Source organism: Sporothrix brasiliensis (assembly GCF_000820605.1).
Source record: "Sporothrix brasiliensis 5110 chromosome Unknown Cont16, whole genome shotgun sequence".
In the NCBI taxonomy this organism is placed as follows: domain Eukaryota; kingdom Fungi; phylum Ascomycota; class Sordariomycetes; order Ophiostomatales; family Ophiostomataceae; genus Sporothrix; species Sporothrix brasiliensis.
The window spans coordinates 1533131-1551478 of NW_024467135.1; the positions used below are offsets into that span (position 1 = coordinate 1533131).

The 18348-nt window shown below is 56.1% G+C and overlaps 4 protein-coding genes across 4 annotated transcripts; 1 reads left to right on the forward strand and 3 right to left on the reverse strand.

Moving 5' to 3' along the window:
- Positions 1–360: 360 nt before the first annotated feature.
- Positions 361–5566, reverse strand: SPBR_04034 (pap 25a associated domain family protein; the record flags this gene model as incomplete). Its single annotated transcript, XM_040762318.1, has 3 exons — positions 361–3980; positions 4067–5338; positions 5560–5566. The coding sequence occupies 3 exons, from the start codon at positions 5564–5566 to the stop codon at positions 361–363; spliced, it is 4899 nt and encodes a 1632-aa protein (XP_040621728.1).
- A 7959-nt stretch (positions 5567–13525) lies between these two features.
- Positions 13526–14611, forward strand: SPBR_04319 (uncharacterized protein; the record flags this gene model as incomplete). Its single annotated transcript, XM_040762602.1, has 2 exons — positions 13526–13967; positions 14028–14611. 2 exons carry the CDS (start codon positions 13526–13528, stop codon positions 14609–14611), a joined length of 1026 nt encoding a protein of 341 aa, XP_040621729.1.
- A 1288-nt stretch (positions 14612–15899) lies between these two features.
- SPBR_04417 (uncharacterized protein) lies at positions 15900–16688 on the reverse strand (the record flags this gene model as incomplete). Its single annotated transcript, XM_040762700.1, has 1 exon — positions 15900–16688. One exon carries the CDS (start codon positions 16686–16688, stop codon positions 15900–15902), a length of 789 nt encoding a protein of 262 aa, XP_040621730.1.
- Positions 16689–17280: 592 nt separating this feature from the next.
- Positions 17281–18094, reverse strand: SPBR_04409 (uncharacterized protein; the record flags this gene model as incomplete). The annotated part of the gene is made up of 3 exons (XM_040762692.1): positions 17281–17528; positions 17715–17828; positions 17920–18094. The coding sequence occupies 3 exons, from the start codon at positions 18092–18094 to the stop codon at positions 17281–17283; spliced, it is 537 nt and encodes a 178-aa protein (XP_040621731.1).
- Between the last annotated feature and the right edge of the window lie 254 nt (positions 18095–18348).

Consider the following 18348-nt stretch of genomic DNA (forward strand, 5'->3'; position numbering starts at 1 on the left):
TGTCGCGCCGAGTGGGCGGCGCTGGTACGCGATCCATGTCGTGCTGCACAACAGAAAGTGACAGCATCGCATCTGGTCGAGATAATTTGTATCCGGAGCAGCCACAGGACCTGGCCCATCCATTTCCGTGATCGTCATTATCCAACAACGACGTGACCCGGCTGAAGGGGGTCCAGGTACATCGCGATATGGCCAGCAAACAGAGCATGCGCATTCAACTGCGCGGCGTGCTGATTTCCGCATTTTGCCGTCATCATGCCCACAGCGTGCTTAGATCGCAAAGACCAAGACAAGGGGAGAAAGTGCCTCACTTCTTCATCCGACGCGTTGCATTAGCTCGTATGAGGAGACTGCATTTGCTCAACCACCTTTGCGCTCAGACTCATTCTTGGGCAGCTGTTCGCTGTGCGTGTGGGCATGGCCGTTCGCCACCGCTTTCAGATCTGCAGCCTTCTTGCGGGACTTGGGCTTCTGCCAACCATTCGCCGCCGTCACGGCCGAAGCTGCTGGAGCGGTCGTACCCGAATTGCCGGGAGCCACATCAATGCTCTCGCTCTTAGCGCCGCGGATGTGGCCGTTGGCGGCTACGGCCGAAGGACCCTTGCCGTTGACACCGCGGTGCGGGAGATGCACAGATGCTGCCGTGGACGGCGATGTGGTCGTTGGCGAACCAGAGCCTTTCTGCTTGGTCGCCGTCGTCGTCGTCGACGTGGTTGTAGCATCCGCCTTGGCTGTCTGGGGTGCCTTCTTCGTGGCTGGGCCCTTGCCTTGGCTGGCCTTGCCTCCGCTGTACGCGGTACTGTGCGCGGTGTGTGTGCTGTAGGCCATGGGTGAGCTGGCACTGGGGCTGGATGCCGAGGCGGCAGCAGCAGCGGCGGCGACCGAGGAGAACTTGTCGGCATGGGACACGGGGCCCTTGTGCGTGTGCGCAGCAGACGAGGACGACGCTGTGTTGGACCGGCCATTGCCAGCGGTGCCAGCGCTGCCAGCAACACCACCAAGCAAGGTGTCGAGCTTCCGCAGGTTGGTGGGCGACGGCGTGCGGTTCTCGTACACGGGCGATAGGTGCTGCTGGGTGTCGGGCGACGACATGAGCGAGTGGTCTGGCATGGCGAGGTCGAGTGGCGCAATGCCCTTTTGCTGCTGCCGAGACAGGTTGCGCTGGCGCGGCGATGGCAGCTGAGGCACGCCGCTCGTCAGACCAAGACCATGGCCGGCAATCGCTGCATACGGCAGCGGGCTGAATCCGCTCGTCAATCCTCCGTTCATATTCATGGCAGCTACGCGCTGGTTAAACGACTGGGCACCATGCGACGGCGGCGATGCGACGGTGGACGACGACGCTGAACCGTTGGCAATGACGGGCGACTGCGTCATCGGCAGTGGACCGTTCATCTCCACGGCGGGCGGAGTCACGACGTGCTGCGGGATGTCCGGCATGATGCCAATACCACTGATGCCGAGGCCGCCGTGTGCCGTAGAGGACGTGTACGAGTTGGCCGACGACTCATCGGACATGACGCTGTCGCTGGTGGACGGGTAGCGCGACTGGGGCGTGGGCGTCGTGTGGCCGACACCATTCGGCAGGCTGGGCGACGTCTGGTAGTGGAAGTTGGGCACACCGTTTGGCTGCCCAGTCGGAGGCGACAGACTCGACGGCTTGGCAGAGACGGAGCCGTTCACAACGAGCGGCGACCGGCTGGCTTCCTTGGCTTGCCGGTTGCCCGCAACTGGCGAGAAGGGCCCGGACGCCAACGGCGCGGTGTTGTTGCCACCGACAGACTGAGCGCGGCCATGGCCTCCGTTGTGCGCACTGCCAAGAGGCGACGGCGAGCGAGAAGCGCGACGCATGCGGCGATCGATGAGGAAATGCGGCAGCTGGTCGGTCGACAGGCGGCGCTGGTTCATGCTGCTGCCGCCACCACTGATAGGTCCGCCGTCGCTGCCCAGCGGACCGAGGTCGCCAAACGAGGGAATCGCACTGGCCGTGGCGGTACTGGCCGGCGATGCGCCGTCGGATGAGGCAGCGGAAGGGTTGGCTCCATGCGCAGACGTCGGCTCGTTCACATAGTATCCAATGTACTGGGGCCCGTCTTCCTCGGACGAGTGGCCGTCGGACATGGTCTTGCTAGGTGCTGTCGTGGATGTACCAGTCGTGGTGGTGGTTGTGTTGGTGGTCGTTGTCTCGGCCTCGGAGTCGGCATTGTCGTCGCGGATGAAGCTGGGAATGGGAATGCCGTTGGCTGTGGCAGTGCGCGCGTAAGGAGCAGACGTCGGGGATGCAGAGGAAGGGACGCCGCCACTGCCATTAAACTGAGCGGTGCTCAACAGATTCCCATGGCTCTGGCTGCTGGCCATCGAGGGTCGCGAGGCCGGCTGCGACTGCGACCGCAGCGTGCCGGTCGGTGACGACACTTCGGACGTGGGCCCTGCCCGATGTAGACTCCTACGGAACTCGGACGGGGCTGTGGCCGTGGACGGGGACGATGGCAGCGTGGTGAAACCAGGGTTGGGGGGAATGGCATAGTAGGGCGTGGGCAATTGCGGCATCGCGTACATATACAGGTCCGGCCGTATCGGCGCAGTGAGAGGCGGGTTGTCAAAGGAGTTGGTGCGTGACCGGTCTGTCGCCGACGACGCGGCTGTTTGCTGGATGCGCTGGGCATGCGTTAAGGCGTGCTGCTGTTGCATGTAGGCCTGTGGGTTGGTCAACATTTGGTACCGCATCAGCGATTGCTCGGCTTGGTGCATTTGCAGAGCGTTGATCGTCAGCATGTCCGCCGGGAAGACGTATTGCTGTTGTTGTTGCTGCTGGGGTGTTTGTGCGCCGCTTTGCTGAGACTGCTGTTGCTGCTGCGACTGCTGCTGCTGCTGCTGCTGCTGCTGCTGCTGGCTATGTTGTGCCAATGCCAATGCTAGTTGCTGCTGGTGCGCAAACCACTGGAATTCTTGCGGCGACATCATAGGCATCATTGTGGCACCCTGGCCGTAGAGCGACGGGCTGCCGTTGTTGCTGTTGTCGTAGGCGACGCTGGACGAAGCCCTCCGGCTGTTGTTCCCGCTCCTATACTGACGATTGCCCCGGAAGCTGCTGCCGCCACGACCACCGCCGCCACCGCGCGAGGTAGAATGCTGCTGAGACGAGCTACGTAGCAGGATCGGCCGTGGCGCTTGTGCCGGCTTCTGGAAAATCCTCTCTTCTTCCTTGGGGAAGACATACTCCTCACAGCATTCGGCGAGCTTGGCTTGGGAGATGAGGTCGAACGCGCGCCGCAGCTCCATGTGCAGACCGCGGAAGGACGTGTCGTCGGCGGTGTTGCTGAGGTTGCGCACAGTGTTGAACGGTTCCTCGACGCAGAGCATGTTGTTCAACATGGTGTGCCACTTCTTTTCCGTTTTTGTTGTCAGCTTGCCGAGTCGGACAGACAGGACGTATTTGTCGTAGTCGAACTCGTAGGCGTAGAAGCGGAAGAAGTGAAACAGAAGCTCGCCGAGCGTCTCCTTGTTGTCCTTGCCAAATCCTGCCAGCTTGTTCATGTCGTCGGCGAACTCGGATACTGTGCCGTCGGGTCGTGGCAAGCGACCGTCCACGCGCTGGTGTATTGACGGCAGAATCGGGACCTTGCGAAGCTGAAGGAAACAGATGACCATGCAGATCCAGGTATATGAACTCAACGTTTGCCCATAGGCAGCGTCGTTGATGATCCTCCGCCGCGTCCAGTACTTGATGATCATGGCGAGCGGGCGGACGCGCTCGTCGATGTTGACGTAGGTCAGGACCATGCGGGTGTTCTCGAGGGCGAGGGTGTTGTTGACGTTCATGTCGCAGGCGAGACCGAGCTCGGGATCCCAGATCTTGACAATGGGCACTTTCGCGGACGACACGCAAACGACCTTTTCCATGCCGCGGCTGGCGAGCAGACTGGCAATCATGCAGACGTTCTCCATTTCCTTCCAGTCGGTAGTGATACATATGTCCACTATAGCACGTTAGTATGGCTGGCAGTTTGCCGTTTGTCACAAATAAAGGGGGGCAGGGAGGAATGTCGAAGGACCGGCTGCTTACCGTCGGAGTCGTTGAAACATAACTTGTTCCCCGACGAGCCAAAGATGTGTACACGAATATCGTGGCCGGGCCATTCCTCGTTGAATATGGATTGCAGCTTCTCAACAAACTTTATTCGCTTGTCCTCGGTTTTGTCCGTCTTGTCTGTCTTGTCCGTCGTGTCCGCTCCCTTGTCGGGTCGTAACTGGTCGAACAATGCGAGCATGTCGGACGTCAGCTTCTTCTCTTCGTCATCCGTCAACTTGCTCTTGACTGTGTCCAGAGGCACAGTGTCGAGACGGTCGGTGCCGAGGCTATAGTGCATTCGCCGGCGACCGTGGACGAAGGCGGTTTCGTAGATGCAGTTGCCATCACGGGGCGGAAGACGGCGGAGGGAGGGCAAGGTCGAGTTTGTCTCGGAGTAGGCGGAGCGTGGCGAGTGGTTCTGCGTGGCGTTGGGCGACGGCTCGCGGGACTCGAACGAGAAATTTCGCGCATGCTGGTGCGGCGTCGACGGCACCGAGCTGGCCTGTGTCATAGGCGCCTTGCCGTGCGGGCGGGGCGACTTGGAGTGCCGTTGATGGTGGATGCCGTGTTGCTGTTGCTGCTGATGTCGTGACGACATAGAAGCAGCGACGGGTCGCGACGCGGAGGGCGCGGAAAGGAGATCGGGAGATCCGGACTGCTGCGGAAGTGCAGATTGAGCGGATTGAGCGGATTGAGCGGATGGCGCAGGTGGCTTTGGCAGACTTGAAGCATTTGCCGCACTTGAACTTGACGGATTTGATGGCGCCGACTGCTGCTGCTGCGGCCTTGACGCAAAGCCTTTTTGCGTCGGGTCTTTCCCCATTTTGGTTACCGGGCGGTCCAACTTGTCGGCGGGTTTATTGACCTTGCTCCCATGGCAATTCTGATTGGATTGTGTTTGTGGTGGCGACTGTGCCGTCTGGTGCTGGTGAGATTGTGCCTGCTGCTGCTGCGACTGGGAGTGGGAGTGAGCGTGGGCGTGATTGTTGTGGTTATGTGCGTGGTTATGGGCGTGGCTATGAGAGTGGTTGCTGCTGTTGTTGTGGTGAGATTTGGACGATGACCGCGATCGTGGCGCTGAGGCCTGCACAAAAGGGGCGGACAAGACGGGCGGGAGCGGCTGCGTTTGCAAGCCCACGCCACCACCACGACTTGGCGAGATCAGCCGGTTGTAGTTGAGCAGCTGGGCCTGGTAGATGGAGGGATGCTGCGGGAAGAGAATGGGAATGAGGTCCAGCGGCGCTGCGGCGGTGATGGGCGTGGTGGCTGTCACGGAGGGCGTCGTGGAGACAGCTCTTGGAGTCGACGGAATCGCAGCACCGCCAACAGCAGCAGCAGCAGCAGCAGCAGCAGCAGGCGAGACAGGGGTCTCGGGGAGGGGAATACTCGCCGGCAGACGGGGGGTGGACGCCGAGGGCGAGAGATGGGCGGAGGGGGCAAAGGCCGATTGGGGGTGGTGTGTTTCGATTCTGCCGTGGTTGGCCGACTGTCCATGGAAGGCGATATGGCCGCGGCGGTGCGGGTCCCTGGAGGCACCGGGACAGAGGCGACAAGCGTGGATGTAGCCGTGGACGTAGTCGTGGCCGTGCCGGGGGCAAGAATGCAGAAGGAACCGTGCGCACTGCTACGCGCGGCGTCGGTATACGTATCAAAAGGCGACAGCGGTCCGTAGGACACAAATGCTCAAGAGGCGATCCGTACGATGGGAGAGGGGGGGAGGGTGTTGCGTTGGCGTGCCAGAAGCCGGACGACGGCAGACGACACAATGTTCGTCGGGAGGGAGAGGGACGGCGACAGATTGAGGAGGCGGAAAGGGGATTGTCGACAGTCGGGCTGGCGTGGAACGACGGAGGGCAAGTCGGCAACAGAAAGATGGTCGAACGTCGAACGCGGGGAGCGCCCAAACGGCGAACAAGTTGACCGCGAGAAGGAATAATGGGGGGAAAAAGGGATGGACAGCGACAGGTCGAGGAACGGACACGAAGGCGGACGGCCGGCGAGACGACCTTTCGTTGGATCGTTCTTGGGATATTCCAGGGGGACGAGAAAGAAAGCGCGGGTAAAATGGGAAATGGATGAGCGAGAGGAGGACGAAGCGAAGGCCAAAAACGAAACGGTAAAGAAGGCTCAACGGAATGTTGCTAAGAAAGTCGAATTGTAAGAATGGGGGCACAGAAAGGGATTCAGCTTGCCTTGTCTTGGCCGGGACGTCGAGTGGAAGGGAGAGCCGCGACGACGAGGAGACGAGACAAAAGCAGATACCGAAGAAGAAAGAAACAAAGTAAATGGCAAGGATAAGGAAAGAAACAAACGTGCAATGCGTCGGTGTGTCTGCGTTGCGTGGAGAAACTGGGCGTGGTCGACACGAAGACTGCAGGACTCCTGAGAGGCAGAGGGTGTTCAAAGGGAACACAGGAACACCAAGTGTGCGAAGAGGCGCGGCGCGGAAGACGGCAAAAAGAGTGCCAGCGGCGTGGTCGTCGGGAGCCAAAGGATGCCGAAGAAGGGCTAACTGGGGCGTGGACGAGGGCCCAGTGTCGCCATAGAATGAATGCTGTTTGCGTAGATGGGACGCCTGTGGTAGAGTGGTGGCTCTCTGTGCGGTTCCGTGGCCTGGCCTATGCGCCTGTGGGGCCAAGGGTCGCAGCGAACGTTCGGTGGGAGAAGCGCGCGAGTGGGAAAAGGGGCAGAGTGGAGGGACTGGAAGTGTTCGAAAAACCGTCCCTGACAGACCCTAAAACGTGAGTAGGCTCTGCCGAGGGGCCGCTGATCCAGGGCTGTTAGGGGGTTGGGCGGTGTTGGACGTAGTAGGGATGGGGGAATGAGACAGTAAGAGGTGAAAGTGGAGGGTTAACGGGTCGAGTGACAGAAGCTGCAATTGAGGGTGAGAGAAAAGACGAAGCAGCGGAGAGTAATCGAACACGATGCGATGCCCGTTTCTAGGGACGACAGTACATTAGGCAATTGCAAAATCTGTCCAAAGTAGGTAGGAGGCAATCGTGAGACAGCATGTTGTCGAGAACGAGAACCAAATAGAGAAGCTGCGACCCGAGCACTCAAACGGGCGATGCGGATTGGGATTAGGCTCGACTGTGCTCTGAACCACAACTACTCCCATGTACTACCCCGTATTTCTAGCACGGTTCTCGCGGTTATGGGCTCGCTTCTGTGGAGCAGTGCCCTATAAATTTCGTTTTGGGCTGTGTGGCGGCGTCCTGTACAGTGCGCAGGACGTGCGAGCACGCCACTAAACGGCCAGTTGGACAGTGTGGATTTTATTTTTAGCGCAACTGATGCCCTAACAACAAACGAGACAGCGACAGGCTCTAGCAGAGTCGTTTTGTAGTGTCAGTGACAGAGACAGGGGCAATATGGCACCTGCCGTGGCTCTGAACAACCTGTTTTATGGCCGGTGACCTCAGCTATTGCAGAACTCCAAATACATTGCTGAATACAGCACAAGACAAGTGGTCCATGGATACGAGCACCTTGCCTAGGGTAGGTCTGGCTTTGTCTGGCCAAGCATTTCTTCGTTTCTTCGTGTGAGAGCCGCTCGTAACACAGCCTCGCACCAAGGCACGGAATACAACAATACGACGTCTGGGGCATTGAGAGAATTAGATCGCGAAGTACGATACGATGTTCGATGTACGACGCACGCCGTACTATCATCAAATATGAGTGTCCAGCGTGACCACTACTCAGAAGACGAGCGGCAGCTGCTGAGCGCGGCTGACCTCGGTGACCACAGCAGATCGACAGTACCAGAACCCCCCCCCTCCCCAGAGAGCCGCAGCCTCGGAAACGAGCTGACAAGCTGACAGTCCTAACACGCGGAAGACGGCTGACTGGATATATAAATGTATCTTACACGCACCAAAACTGGGGGAGTATACCTTTGACGTCGTACTCGTCAGGCGTTTTCGAGATCGAAAGTAGAAAGGCCGAGACAGCGTCACGTTTGCCAGCGGCCTCCGTTGCAGCCCCAGAACAAACAGCAAAGAGCACACAGCAAACAGCAAACAGCAAACAGACAAGGCAGTGAGTGACAGAACGAAGTGAGCACGGGAAGGTAGTGGACACCGACAGCGTGTACGACATACGAAAGAGTGTTTGCTGTGGGATACGGGAGTACGTTGTGTGGTTGATGTCTATGCTGTTCCGAGGAGACGGCACTGTGCCGGACTAGCAGAACACAGAGAGGAAATACTGTACGAATATACAGTATAACCCAAGGAACGCACTGTCAGAGTATCCTACTGTGACAAGCTGGAACTGGGCGGCGAGACAACTGGTGCTCTGAGTCCCCCCGTTTGAGTCAGAGGCTGCGGCAACATGTCACAGGCGCGGGAACGGCTGAAAACGCAACGGGTATTGCCTGTCTGTCAAGTGGAAGAATGAGGCAAACGCAGACACATCAGCTGTGCCTCCTGAACCACGTCCTGGTCCTGATTTGATCCAGTTTCCGGGTGTCGTCGCACAGCGTGCTCTGTCTCTAATTACCTCCCTGCGAAATGTGATATCAAAACTGACCATCCCCAGGTGTGCGAACTGGCTGCTGTGAATGGCGCTCATGAAGCGATACGTGGGGAATACACGGGTTTTCCGTTTTCCATGTTGGGAAGTGAAATACGGGCATTGGTCGAGCTGATAATCGATATCATGCGATGTGCCATTTTGGTCTGGAACGCGAGGAATGGCCACTGGGCAATGGGCACCCACGCCCTAGCGCCACATGTTGTGTGGAGAGTGTTTGGGCAACTCACCAAACGCCATTTTAGTGGGTAGCTTTTAATGGGTTAATTTGACAAGGCCGCGCGCTCCGCAAACACGCGCGAAGACGGTGGAATCAACATACACTTTCCAAAGGCTGGGAAAGTACGAAGTAAAGGAAATGAGAAGGAGCGGATGCTCGAAGCAGGTGCGCAGGCACGAGCAGTCATAAACACGGACGAACTAGGAAAGAGCCTGGCGTCAAGCTTGGTAAACAAAAGGAAGGCCCAAAGAGCGCGGTTTCCTTTTCTTCCCCATTGACTTTTGCGCGAGGCCCCAAATGCATTTCCGCATGCGTATTGTTGGGCTGATGGGTTGGGGCACAAGAAAGCAAGATATGGCATGCGGCACACAGCGCATAAAGAGAGACGAACGTCCGGTGAGAACAAAGACGCAGAGGCACTCCATCTTCTTCTCAAACGATGCCCTGGACATGGCTTGTCTGCGAGGCAAATGTCAACATGACCGGTGGCCATGCAGGTCGCCCATCGTACCTCCCCCAAAAAGCAGCGTACAAAGCTATTCCCGGAAGGGGCAAGGGAGAACACGACGGAGAAGTGGAATGTTCTTTCCGCAGACATAAACGACGCCAGCAGAAATGCAAAGAAAGCAGAAGAGACAAATGGCAGGTGCAAGCGACGCCATAGCCAAACAGCCCACATCTTCAGCCTTCTCTCATCTGGAGACAAACGGGTAAAACTAGCCTTCTCGAAACAAACGACATCGTTTGATTTATCTCCCTTCAGGCCAGCCAGCCCTCGGACCCGAAACAGCCACTGCATGCAACCATTCTCGTGGTATGCTTTCTCTCTGGCGAGAAAAGATTCTGGCAGGATGCAGCTAAGACAAAGACGGACAAGAAACGAGCAAAGAGTATGCGACAAACAGCCAGAGGAATACAACAAAAAACCCAAGCGACAAGAAGACGCACCTGGGCTGGGTCAAACGTTGACATGTCATGTGGTGGCTTGCCCGTTTGGTCCTATGCCCCTATTCCCAGGCCCCGTTTGCCTTTTTTTCCAACTGGAGCGTCCTGTGGTTGATATGTGTCCACCGCCCTGACAAGGCCAAACGAACTTTCTGCTTTCCCTGGTTCGCTGGGGCTGGCCCCAAACGGGCCTCCTTTCATCTTCTCGCTTCTCCTTGTGGTGTCTCCGTTTGCGTCTCGTTTCAGTCGATGACCAATGCCCATTTCGCCTTTTCGTGTTTTATTGCCGCCGGCTACGGCTACCGCATCCGAGCTTCTGTCCTTCCGTCTACGACGAACTCGTGTGCCTGTTGCGTGCTCTCGCCTCACGTACCGACCCCTATTTGTTGACGACGATAATCCAATACCATTTTCCAGCCAAAGACAATACCAAGACCAGAGTCAAAGAGACACATGTAGTTGTACTGTGTATTGGCGTTGACAGAGCTGGGGGTGGGGAGGCCAGGGGGCCATCTCCACAGGGATATGGAGTTTCTTGACGTTCGGGAGCTGCTCCCTACGCACGGAGCACGGAGCAGTCCGTTCGGTGCAGGCTCGGTCCCTGCATGCGACGTACAACGTCCCGACCACTGGTTTTGCTTCATTGGAAAGCCAACTGCGGGAAACCCTAGGTCCAACAACTGTTGACGGGAGATTTGCCTTGGCAGCCAGAAGCAAAGAGCAGATCGCAGCATAATTTACACATAAATTCTGGGCAGATCCTCTCGACAATATGTCACTCTGCGCCCTCTCCGAAGGCAAACGACGCGGCAACCGCCCAATGCGTTCTGCAGATTGGAGCAAATGATAAAGGAAGAGAGGAATTATGAGGACTAAAGAAACATCGAGACAGGAAGACCTAGCAAAGGAACTAGAAAAAGTGAGTGGATTCTTCGAATGTATGCGTATTCCAGGAACAGGAAATCCTTCCTCTGAAAAGGTTGATGCTGAGCCGCTGCAAGTCCAAAGGAGAACGACGTGCACCTGTGACGTGCCCACGCTTACGAACCGCGCTCAGCCTTCATTTGACAAATTGTGGTAGACGGCATAACTAGAGAACCCCGTCATCATCTTTTACCTTTTACCTTTTTCATCTTGAATCTTATTCTCCTGCCCAATTGCATCCCCGGTGAGTTCACTTTACTGTGCCGTGCACCGCCTCGCCGTCTTTTTGTCTTGGCCAGTCCTTTGCCACGTTCCTTTCGGTCAGCAGTCCCCTAGGCGGGCAGCATCTCACTGCAGATATGGACTTGGTTCTCTCTGCTCTCTTCCATCCTTCGTCTAGATTGCCGCGTCCCATTCCCCTTGCACAGCCATCGGCCAACCGGTCACATATTATCGCAATCTTGCAGAGACTCAAAACACCCAAAAGGGTACGTGGACGCTGTACGCTGTACGCTGTACGCTGTACGCTGTACGCTGTACGTGGTGCGTCGTACTCTCACTCTGCGTGCGCTTTATCGTAAATCTGCCTATGTCATCATCTCTTGCTGGGAGCACACGAGGCAACGTAAAAGCGGCGGGACGAGACGGCAATACCGTTGCGGTGTTTATCTACATCTCCTCGGAGTCTGGTGCTCGAGGTGACGCTGTGAGAGAAGGCTGAGCCTTCTGTCGTCGCGATCGGTTGCGCTTGTTGACAAGACGAAGCGTTATGTGCAGTCGAGCATCGATGCCGTCTTGTGTGAGTATCCTGCATGTTTATGTAAGATACCAGTGGCGTCTTAAGATTGTATATATCAGCCAATGTCGTGATCCTTCAACATGATCATGACAACCAATTTACTTCCTTTTTTCTGTCTCCTTTTTGATAAATGTATATGTCAAGCGGTTTATTAGACATACGTTCCTCCTATGGGTGTTTGCTTTTTCCTTGCTTTGGCAATGCCCAGTCTGGCGGGAAAGGAAAAGAAAACAACAGATATACAACTGTTGGTTCCAACTGCAGTTGCCATCCAGGGGACCAAAGCCAAGCTTTTGATGATCGGCAGCCACACGCAAGGGAAACACAAAAAAGCCACTACCGCTAACCACACACAACCAGCCCCTGTCCCCTGCGTTTCTCTCGATCGACGTGGCTGCGAGAAAGCTTATTGCCAGTGTCTGAGTGTGAAGCTGGCGGGTGGTGACATGTGGTTCAACGGCCGTTCCGCTGACTCGTTCCCAAAGCCAAGTTTCTATAGCTTCATGCAAGGGCATCTGTATATTTGACTTTTCTTTCTGGAAACTGTAGTCCATGCCGCCAGACTGATCGGTATATATGAACAATGTGTACTGTGTATGTAGCGTTTATAATGGCATCGGTACGATTTCTTTGTAACTTAGCTTTATCAGCTTTAACGTCTGCAATACAGCACAGGCTATTCAACCGCGGCATCACGTCGCCCAAGAAGCTGTGCCTTGGGACTATGTGCGTGCATAGTCTTCACGGCTGTCGATTCTAGACTGAAATCCGAAATCATCTATTTGCATTGGCAGGCTATTTACGACATACAGAGTATTACGACGCAATTACCTGGGTAGGCTTTCATAGAGCTCATATAGACTGCACAAGCCGGGCCACCCGCCCGTGGCCCGCCATTCCGTCCTCTAGAGAGCGACGTCTCTGTTGACGCCTTGTTCCGGGCAAGCAAGCACGCCTACATTCTACTGTCTATTTATAGGAAGAAATGGCACTCTATGATGCATGTTGCGGTGTTTGTTTTCCCACAATGGTTACATTATTTGGTCCGTTTGAAGCTAGATGGCATATTTCTCGGGCTCGAATGCCAGCGGCTGACGCAAAACGGGGTCCATACTACGTACGTGTGTGTTCATCTGATGAGTAGGATACAAACGGAGAACGGTGTGGCGTTTGCGAAAACCAGGCATCCGGGTAAGTGGAGAGTAATTCTGACAAATGGTAAGAAAATACCAGACATGCTCTGCGTGAGAAAATCGAACGAGAGCGACAGGCACTTCCTTCACACATCTGGATACTGGACAGCAGAGCGACGCACACTCTACCTGCGTCCCCAGACCCAGGACTCGCAAAGTTGGCCAATCAGCACTGCGCACCCTTGTGACAGTTACACCCCCCGTTTCTGGGGTACATCTGCCGCGAAATGATCTTCATCAAATACTACTCACACGATAAAGGCGACTGAGCGATTAGTGCGATAGACGATAGCTAGACTGAAGAGAAAACAGAAAGTGGAAAATAGGATGAGTGCTGACCTTGACTTCTGATTGCCCTGTCGATTGTCATTCTTTGAGCTCTGATCTTCTCTGTCGAAAGAGGAAACGAAAGCTTGGCGACCCCTGACGCCGCTCCCGATGCGACGGGATGGGTGCGAGTCTCCATGCTGAGACGCTGCGACACTTGTTGTGTCAAGATTTTGGTTTCGTGTTTTTGTGCGGGCAAAGACCCCAACAGCGCACTGACAAGGAGGTTTCTCGTTTCTCTCGTCCTTTTCTTGCTGTCCAGCCCTTGTGCAAGATCACGATGCCCATTGTTTCTGTGTTTCATCTTTGCACGGGTCAGGAGGGGGAAGACGCGACGGCGCCTGTGCTTTGTAAACGTTTGCCGATGTCATAAAAGAAGCCTGTTTCCCTCATTTCTATTCATTCCACCCGTGTGAAAAAGAATCCAACAACGACGAAACAACGAATCGACGAATCGACGAAGCCAAGCATCTCCTAGCGTCCAACGTACGGCGCATACACCGCCCAACATGTTCTCCTCACTGACCACAAAGCTGGCCATGAAGAAGATGGGCATCTCCAGCGACACATTCAACTTGTCCCTGCCGGACATGAGCGGCGGCGGCGGCGCCGCAGACAACGACGCCAAGGCGGGCGCCAACAAGCTCAAGAAGACGCGCACAGGCCCGCTGCCGCCAGGCACGGTACCCGGCCTTGACGACGACGACCTGGACGGCAATGGCCGAGGCGGCGGCTCCGGCGGCGGCAAACAGTGGCCCGCATGGATGACCGTCAAGGCGCTGCCGCTGACCGTGCAGCCGTGGCTGACGCCGCCGCCGGCACCCATCCCGGTGGCCACCGCATGCCCGAAAAAGGGCGACGCCGCGCCGCTGGACCGTGACCGGAAGCTGACGGTCGGCGGCGGTGCCAAGCCCGTCGTGGTGGTGTTTCTCCGCTGTGTGGGGTGTGCTTGTAAGTGGCCCGAGTCGCCGTTGTACCACTGTATCCGCTAATCGTCGTGACTCGTTGCAGTCGCCCAGAAAACATTCCTCAACCTGCGCACGCTGGCCAACCGCTACGCCGGCCAGCTGACCTGCATCGCCGTCTCGCACTCGTCCTTTGCCGCCACGCAAAAGTGGCTTGACCTTCTGGGCGGCGCCTGGAATGTGCAGATTGTCATCGACGAGGACCGTGCTGTCTACGCCGCGTGGGGTCTCGGACTGGGGTCGGTATGGTACGTGCTGAACCCGAGCACACAGATCCAGGGCTGGAAGGAGACCGGGTGGCTCGGCCAGACAGTGGCAGGTTACATGGAAAAGCGGCAGCCAGGCAAGGGTGGCGGAGCTGGAGCTGGAGCTGGTGCTGGTGCTGGCGCTGGTGCCGACAAGAAGAACGGCGGTGCAAGCGAAGCAGCGCCGCCGCCATTGGCAGGGACCGGCGGCTCGGGTGTGGTAGACGCCGTGTCGGACGGTCCTGCCACCATCATGGGCAACAAGTGGCAGCAGGCCGGCGCCTTTGCCGTCAACAGCCGGGGCATCGTCATGTTTGGCCAAAAGGCACTGCGAGCAGACGACGTTCTGGATCTGGACCAGGCCATTGCGTCGCTGGGCCTGTAATGAATCGGATAGCCGTGTACGATGATGGGGTGCGTGCTTGCTTTTTAATATTCGAGACGGTGTCTGCTGTTCCCGTCTGTTTTTTTTTGATATCTGGGTCGTTTGGAGTTCTTTGGCGCTTGTTGTGTACTTTGCTATTCAACCGCGAAATAAAGCTGTGAAGCGTGAGGCTTTGTAAAATCGAGGTCCGAGTTTGATATCTGTTCCCAGGACTGTGATGTGGTTGTATTGACAATGAAACCAGGTTCCCAAGCCATTATTCAAACGCCCAAATATTAACGAGAGTAGACATGGAAAGTTTACCGGAAGATTGTAAGACACCAAGCAGACCAAGACCAAGAAAGCAACAGTGGAACCACAACCCCTTGTGAAGTCAACAAGCATTAACAAAGGCAACAACATATTGGCCAAAGACCACCAGCTCGCCCACGTGAATCCCAGGGCCGCCTGTGCCATCAGCCTAGTAGAAAATTCCAATGGTGCCACTCAGTTGCGCCGTCCGTTACCTTTTATCCATGCCCTGAACCTCATACGCTTCGTATAACATCGTCTCACGTCGTTTTGTATTGATCCTTGCTTTCGCTTCGTTGTTTTGACGCCTTGTTGAATGTTTCTCCGCATTCCGTTTTGTTCCGTTTTTAAAATATACCGTCCCCAATACATCCAAAGACAACAAAAGAAGAAGCAAAACCCGATGGCCTCAAAACCAACAAAACTCAAAGACAAGAGAAGGGAACAACCGCAACATCCAATATTACTTGCAAGGCCTTCCTGGGGATAAGAGCTAAAGTATAAATGATAAAGAACAACCCAAAGCAACTCATTCCAAGAGGGAAAAAAAAATTCAAAGTCCCCAATAAAAAAAAATACCACTCGCGAGAGAACCCATGGCAACAATGAACAATAAGAAAATGTAAAATCCAACCACCTTCCGATAAAATATTGCCCTCGTTGCTCCTTTGTGACGTAGAAAAAAACAATGAAGATGAAACAAAAGCAAAAGTAAAACAGAGCAGCCTGGAAACCACCAGAGATAATGAAAAGCCACCAAGAAACGACCGGGCCCCCCAAAAAAAGTCAAACTGCGCCGACAGACAAAAGGGGGCTGTTGTAAAATAAAACCTAAAGCTCTAAATCCGTTCTTGAGCAAAAGAAATGCCGTTTAGGTAACTGGAAAAGGAGGGGGGGGACGCCTCGTGTGTGTTGAAAACCGCAATGAAAGGGAATAATGAAACATCGTTCGACAACCGAAAAGAAAGTTGAACAAGCCAACAAAAGCATGCAACACTTAACCCCAGACGCTAGCTTGGACACCCATGCCAGGCTTGCCGCTGTTACCCCAAACGCTGCCGCCGCGGCTGCCCCAGCCGGACACACCCATAGAGCCATCCGGTGTGGTGGCCGCCGGGTTAGACGACGTGCCGCTGGCGGGCGCGTTGTCACTGTTGGAGCCGGGCGCCGGGAAGCCGCCGCTGTGGGACTGGGGAGACGCAAGGGGCGTCGTCGCGCGCTTGTTAAGCGACGTGTTAGCGGCGGACGAGCTCGCACTGCCGGACGGGCGGGTGCCGATGGGCGCAACTGCGCTGCCCTGGTTGGCGCCAGAGCCGGGCTTGCCGTTGATGGGCGAGGTGCCAGGCGACGAGGTGTTGGTGCGGCTGGCCTGCGATGCCTGCTGCTGCTGCGGGTCGTTTCCACCCATGTTCGGCTGCGGGCTGGCTGTGCTGCTGTTGGCGCGAGATCGCGGGGTGGCACCGATCGAGGGCGAAGCGGTCGTGACGCCGTCCTTGGAGGCTGAGGCTTCAGCGGCGGTGCCCGGCGGCTGAGCACGGCCGTACTCGTAGGCGAGCGGCGACGGGCCACGCTGCGAGCCAGGAGGGCCATGGAGCGGACCGGGGACACCGGGGCGCGGGGTGCCCGTCTCATCAATGTAGCCGCCGGTCTCAGCAAAGGAACCCTCTCCGTACAGCGCGCTGCGCTGGCGGGCAATCAGTTCGCGGCGTTCGGTCTCAGACATACTGCTGCCGGGGCTAAGGGTGCGGTCGGGCTTGTTGCCAAACGACGAGAGATCAGCGAGCATAGCAGCGGAGTCTAAAATGGTAACTATGTTAGTCGTATAAATTCGATTTCAAACACCGTGGCGATGGGGTGGCGAGGTTGAATGGTCATGGGGGCCGAAAAGAAGAATGGAAAGACAAAAACGACACAGCCCAAAGTTCCGGATTAGAGAGGAGCGGGGGGAAAAGAGCAAATAGGATAACGGCACTTGCGGTGACTACAAAATATGAAAGGTGTGTTGCATTTGACAAGGAAAAACATCGCTTTCTTCTTGGTTCCCCTTTTCTCCGCCCCATGTGAAGTGATGCCCAGCTCCTCGCGGCCGTGTAAAGTAAAATGACTGCCTTTTTTGACCGAAATGTAGCAAGGCTCTTTCCCGTTCTATGTCATGACCCTGGAATATGTGTTTTTGCTGTCCCCTGTGCCATATAATTGCAAAACGAAATAAAATGCGCGACGTGACGATGTAGAATATAACCAAAACGGTGTACTGGTAGGAGGGAACGATGAAGTGGAAGGGACGGCAAATCGACAGGCTGCAGGGCTTTTGTGTCTTGTGTCGGTTGTGTCTTGGGTGTTGCTTTTGTTGTGTTCTGTGTGCATGTGTGTTGAAGTTAGACGGAAGGGGAAGGCCTACTTCGGTTGTATTGCTGCTCCTGGTGGTAGTTCCGAAGCTCGCGCTCACGCTGGGCAGCCATGCGGCGCTTAGCCTGGATGACCTGCTCGGCCTCGTTTGAGCCGCGGGACGACTGGTGTCTCTGGTTCGCGTAGAAGTTCTGGAGGTTCGACTGGTGCGCGCCACGAGCGTCGCCAAACTCGGCCATCGAGTGAGGGCGCGAGTTCATGTGTCCCTGGCGGCCATCTGTATAGAGGAAAGATGATTGTTAGTGGTCAGGCGAAAAGGGCCGAAAGAATGTCCCATCGGGAACCTGCAATAAACAGTGCAAGTCGACGAGCATCGGCGAACGGAGCCATCAACGAACGGTGAAGGACAGTGAACCGGGGCAGAATAGCCGAGCTCCCGGGCAAGAGGTGTTCAAGAACTCACCAGAGCCCGGGTGCTTCCTAGCAGGGCCAATGGGGGGAGAATTCCACTCACGTCGACCAGGCACCCCAAACATCTTGCCACTCTTAACCAAGTTGTCAATGGCACGATCCACTTCTATATTACCAGTCAGTCACTTGTCTCCCGTATCCAACTGCTGCAACATCGCAATACAAAATCTCGGTGTGTTGGTTTTGGCCCGACATACCCTCGAGCTGATGGTAAAACGGAAGGCCCTCCTGACCCTGCGCCGGTGGCGGAGGTGCCTGGCTCGGGACAGTGGAGCTAGCACCGGAGCGGACAGTCTGGCTGTCAATGTCCAGGTCGTTCCATGCGCTCTGGCCAACGGCAGGCCATGGCCGGGAGCCCTCGTAATAGGACATGATTTGTAGTGTGTATAAACGGTGCGAATAAAACCGGGACGGGCGTTGCAGCGGGACGGAGAAGGGGAGGGTCTAGGCCGACCCACGGAGACCTTCGCTAACCGGCTCGTTAACAAGAGGAAGGGAAAGATTCGAAGAAGTAAGGAAGTTCAACGGTGTCGTGTCGTGTTGTGTCGCTTTGCAGCGTCAGATGCCCACGTAGTGAATGCGGCAGGAAAAAGTAGTCTGTCTGCGAAGTTTGGAGCTATGTTAAC